General features: G+C 41.5%; 1 protein-coding gene across 1 annotated transcript; it reads right to left on the reverse strand.

Moving 5' to 3' along the window:
* Positions 1–495: 495 nt before the first annotated feature.
* On the reverse strand, positions 496–4,972 carry KCNJ16 (potassium inwardly rectifying channel subfamily J member 16). Its single transcript, XM_075170090.1, has one exon. The coding sequence runs from the start codon at positions 4,970–4,972 to the stop codon at positions 3,683–3,685; it is 1,290 nt and encodes a 429-aa protein (XP_075026191.1). The 3' UTR covers positions 496–3,682.
* Between the last annotated feature and the right edge of the window lie 293 nt (positions 4,973–5,265).

A 5,265-nucleotide genomic window follows, 5' to 3' on the forward strand; every position in this document is an offset into this window, starting at 1 on the left:
CTTACCCAAAGCTGCTGTACACCAGTGTGCTGCAAGAGTCTTTCCTAAGTCCTCTCCTAGGTAAGAACCGGCTCTACCAAAAGTGCAGTCAGGCCCCACCTAAATGATAGTTATGGAAGTGTGTGTGCTTGTGTATCTCTTCTACACCTCTGTCCACTCCTGTCTTATCCACCTGGCACTACCAAAGATCCTTCATCAGGTGAGGAGGTTGCAGGTTAAGTACGCAAGCTCTGGATGCCACTGCCATGCAGAAGTGTGTCTGTGTACGCTGTGAGCGGGGCTTTATTTGGCTCGTTCCTCCAAACAAACGGAGTTGACGCTAAGAATGTGTTTATAACTTTGTGGGTTTGCTTGTGATTTGGCACCTTTTAAAGTCAAAAGACTACTCTGGACCTTATAAATCTTCCCATGACCTCTTAGCACATAAGATATGGAAGCTTAAAACTGTGGCTGAAGGGAAGAAAAGTAAAATGTGCTCTCACAAGGTGTGTGGTAGAGGCATGTTCTTTATTTCTGTGTCTTTATTCATAAAAATGCAATGCATGCTTTACTATACATTATTATACATAGTTTTTATACTGTGATAAATGAAATTAAAATATCAAACAGAGAAACCCAGAAAAAGCCAGACTGGTTGAGACCAGTGGTTCAACCAGTATCCTGTCTCCAGCACTGGCTGGTATCAGATGCTGTAGATAAAAGTAGAAGAAACTGTATAGTAGCCTGTTATGAATTAACATGCCCAGGAGAGAAGTTTCTTCCTGACCCTCATCAGTTAGTGGTTGACTTATATGCCAAAGCATACATTACTATACATGCTCACGTATTTATATCTATCTATACCAAGAAGCATGTGACAAAATGCTAAATCAGACTCCTGGTACTTTCACGTACAGGAAAGTCATTCCGAGGAAAGAATTTTCTTCACCGCAAGTGGCTCACACAGTACATAACCAGGAGAGGGAAAGGCAGCTGAGATTCGCAGCTTAATAAGGGAAACTACTTTTACAAACAGCACCTGAAATATGCACCTTTTGAAGATATTTGGGGGATTTTGATTACCTGTCTCAGTAGTACCTCATCTCTCTTTAACTTCACCTATGTAATTAGGCAAATACTCACGTGTGTAAGTACTTGTAAAGTGACCAGTTAAGCAGATTTCATGTTAGACAATGCCTTTTTCTGAAAATCACAGGATCACAGAAAAACAGGGTTGGAAAGTTCAAGGCAAGGTTGACCATTCTGTATCGCTCCTGACACACGTTCTCCAACAGGCTCCCGAAAGCCACCACCACAGAGATTACCCACCCCACAGACCTGCCGGTGCTTCGCCTTCTTTCCAACAGTGTTTCCTAATTAACGTCAATCTCTTTGGCTTCGGTTTAAGCCCATGTTTTCCTGTCCTACCCACCAGATACAGGCAACAGATACTCCTTCTCTCTTGACTTGCAATTTTTGTGTTTGAGAACTGTTTCTTTGTTTCCTAACCCCTTTTTTGGACTGAAACACCTTCAGTTATTTCCCTACTTCCTCACTAACATGTTTTCTAGATCTCTGGATTCTCTTCAAATTGTTCCATGTCTTTCCCAAAGTGCAGTGCCCAACATCGAATAAAGCAACCCAGCCAAGATCTTTCAAAGACAGAGGAGTGTGGAAGGATTACTTCATGTCTTGAACGTTATATTCTATTTTATACAATCTGGATGGTCTTTTTTCCAACACCACATAAGTACCGAGACCCTTATACATTTTCCTACATTCCTTTCCATTTTTTTAGACTATTTCCTCAATGCCTGCCAGTGCTCAAATCCAGGATACAGTAAGATGTTTTCTACTGCAGTTATAGATGGATGCTGCTGATGATTCAGCATATAAAATAGGCTAATTAATGAGCTTCGGAATAACCACCTACTCCCAGGCTTGTTAATATGCTTGGTTTTGCCTAAAGGGATCACATATATCCAAAGACAATTGCTAGCAAAGGAGAAATGCAGGATACATTAAAATAATGCAGGAATACTACTATATGGAGTAAATTTCAGGAAAAAAGAATCAGCATCTATTTCTCTTCATTAAATGTGAGGAGCTCATAAAAACTTTTAATTAGTCAGGATGATGTGAATGACTTGTCAGACCTAATTTTAGCAGCCTAAAGTTAGCCAGCATTTCCACAACAGTCATCTCATCTCCTTCAACAATAAATGGGGAGAGATGAACATTTCCAGGATAAACACATCCTATTGCCTTCAGCTCCCTGAAAAGCCAGAGTAAGATGGGATGAACCTCCCTGTGAAGACAGAAGAAGAGTACTAGTAACCACAGAGAGCCTCGACCAGTAGGCAAACACTTAATTTCTTGATGGCTGAGGTCAGGGGAGATAAATCCCACTTTAGGCAACCACAAATTCAGAGATAATTATTTTTATGTTAGCATGATAATTAAACACAATGCAAATTAACCATAATCATCGGGAAAAAAAGCATGATGAGATATTGCTTATTGAATAATTACAGAGATGTGCCCAGCATGGAACTTCCATGTCACAGACAACTTCAAAACATTAACATTTTCCTTTTTTCCAAATTGAGCTGACAGCTGAGTATGTTGAATTTCTCTGTGAAGGATCATTTTTACACAGTCATTTCAGATGAATAAAAATATTTCATTTTGACAAAATCACACTGTTTGGTCTCCAGATTGATCTTTGTCTTTTTAAAGAAACATAATATACTAAAAAGAAAAGCAAGGCTGACATTCTGAAATGAAAGACGTTTTGATTTAAAATATTGCGCAGCTCACTCTAAAAACACGATCTTCTCTCTGAGGCTCAACCTGATTTTGCTGATTTTTATTTCAAACTTGAGGTCTCGTTTTGATTTCTGAACAGTGCAAAGGAGCCAGTTTGGCCAGCTCTCCTAGCCGTCAGAGCCACGTAACAAAATCTTCATGCCGCCCCAAGCCAGCTGACATACTGCATACCTCAGGCTGCTGAGGGAGTGGCACTTCTGGGAATGGCTCACGACGGGGAAATGAGAAAAGCTCTCCAGGATCCCACTGTGGATCCCACAGGACTAGGCAGGGTGTAAGCAGGTTTCCAAAGCTACCTGGTAACACTGGGTTCAGTTATTCTGGCCAGCTCGCTCCCTCCTACAAACAACAGCCCCATAGATTCACCAATGTAACCCCAGGACGGGGGCTGCCTTTGAACTGCTAGAGAGGTGCAATTGTAAGCAAAGCACAATTGTTTGTTGTGATGGGGGGGGAGTTTCAGAGCCTCCAAGAGGGACTGGGAACTGGCCTTCCAAATAAATTAGGCAGCTTTGAAAAATCTGACCTAGAGGGCACACAACATTGTTTTTGTTCCCTGCCTAGATCATTATCTATCTCTGGGTATGTCCAACATTGGTCCCTGCAAGGTAATAAAGTTTACAGTAAGTTTGCTCAAGTAAGTGGCTGCCTAATCAACCCAAATGTAAGCTGTTTTCTTGTGCCAATGCTAATCTTACTGATACCCACGCTAACCAGTATGAAGCTCCTTCTAGCAGCTCAGCAATGTATTACAAGCGGGCATGCTGTCAGCGAGGTTTATAATATAAATACTTGTGCATATGAGTTCATTGTTTATATTCTAAAAGCTACGCTGGGAGAATTTGTTGGAAGTTATTTTAATTGGAGTAAAAAGCTAGATTTGGGACTCTATTGATAACCTACTTAAGGTCACAGCTGCTTTCTGGTAAGAAACTTCTCCAGAAGGCTGATTGACAGCTGTCACTGGGCCTTCTGGATCTTCACAACTGGTGATGAGAGCAACTGCACTAAATGACTTTTGGTTAGTACTAAATGACTTGATGTCCAGTGCCGATGTCTCTGTTTCTTTTTCCCGTGTCTTCTCATATCGGTTCCATTCTTGCTCCTTCCGATCCAGTTGCATGGCACTGCAGTGAGGAGCGTAAACTTCTGTGGTTTCTTCAAACTGTAAGCAATCCACCTTATAGTATTTTTTCTTTACGTGTAAGACATCGTTAAACCTATGGCCCCAAAGAATCTCTCTGGGGACATATGAGCTTCTTGACTGGTGTGAAGTTCCTGTTGAATCACCTGTGTAGACAAATGTGACCAAGATTTCAAAGTTGTCCTTGGCCAGAGCTTTCCGGTCTAGACCATACAAGGGGCTCTCGCTATCGATTTCATGTACGACTGTCACTGGCGTAACAAGTATGATCTGGTCATTTAGCAGCTTCAAGTCCTTGTATTCCATCGTCATTCTCCCCTCCTTGTCTTCCTTGTAGCGCAGAAGCTGAGCTCGTACAGAGCCCTCAACCATGTGATTTGGTCGGAAATCACCAATGCGCCACATGAGGCAAAATCTATCATCCCTTAAGCCTACTACAGCATAGTAGCTAAAACGAATGGTTTGAGCTCTTTTTCGAGCTGTGGCCATTTTAGCCAAGGCTGCTCCGATTATGAAGGTGTCAATAATGCAGCTTAATACCGACTGTAGGATAACCATGAGGATTGCAACAGAGCATTCTTCCGTAACACAGCGGTAACCATAACCGATGGTCGTTTGGGTTTCAAGAGAGAATAGGAATGCTCCTGTGAAGCTATGGACATTTGCAACACAGGGAGTTATTTCTTCATCGTTGAATAAATCTCCATGTTGGATTGCTATCAGCCAGAAAACTAGTCCAAAGAACAACCAAGAAAGAACATAGGACAATGAGAATATCACAAACATATGGCGCCACTTGATGTCCACCAGTGTAGTAAATATGTCCACTACATAGCTCTCCCATTCCCCAAAGATGTGTTTGAAGTACACATTGCAGCTGCCATCCTTGTGGAGAAATCGCTTCTGCAATCTTTTCATCCCCATTTCAGGGCTTTCTTGACAAGCGCCTTGGTAACTGATCTTACTTCCCTGTATGTTTACAGGCCTATAGCAACCACTCTGTTCAGGCATCTTTCTCATATCTGCCTCGTGGCATCAGTTTACAGAACACACTTGTGGTCCCAGGGGCTATTTGTTTTCTTTGTTCATTGGAAATCTATGAAATAAAAGAGAAAGTTTATTTTTGTTTTAATTTCCTATGCCAGAACACTGTAACACCAAATCTAAATAGATTCACTCTGTGGCCATCATGAGCAATTTTCTGAAGTGTACAGACTCTGACATTCATTACACAACATAGCTCAAAAACTTAGGCCTGGAAATATGAGGCAGCTGGAAATTCAACCAGTTAGAAATGTCCATATCAATCCTAA

Source organism: Calonectris borealis, chromosome 20, assembly GCF_964195595.1.
Source record: "Calonectris borealis chromosome 20, bCalBor7.hap1.2, whole genome shotgun sequence".
NCBI classification, from domain to species: domain Eukaryota; kingdom Metazoa; phylum Chordata; class Aves; order Procellariiformes; family Procellariidae; genus Calonectris; species Calonectris borealis.

Coding starts and splice junctions, on each gene's coding strand:
- KCNJ16 (XM_075170090.1), bottom strand. CDS start 4,972: ATGAGAAAGATGCCTGAACAGAGTGGTTGCTATAGGCCTGTAAACATA.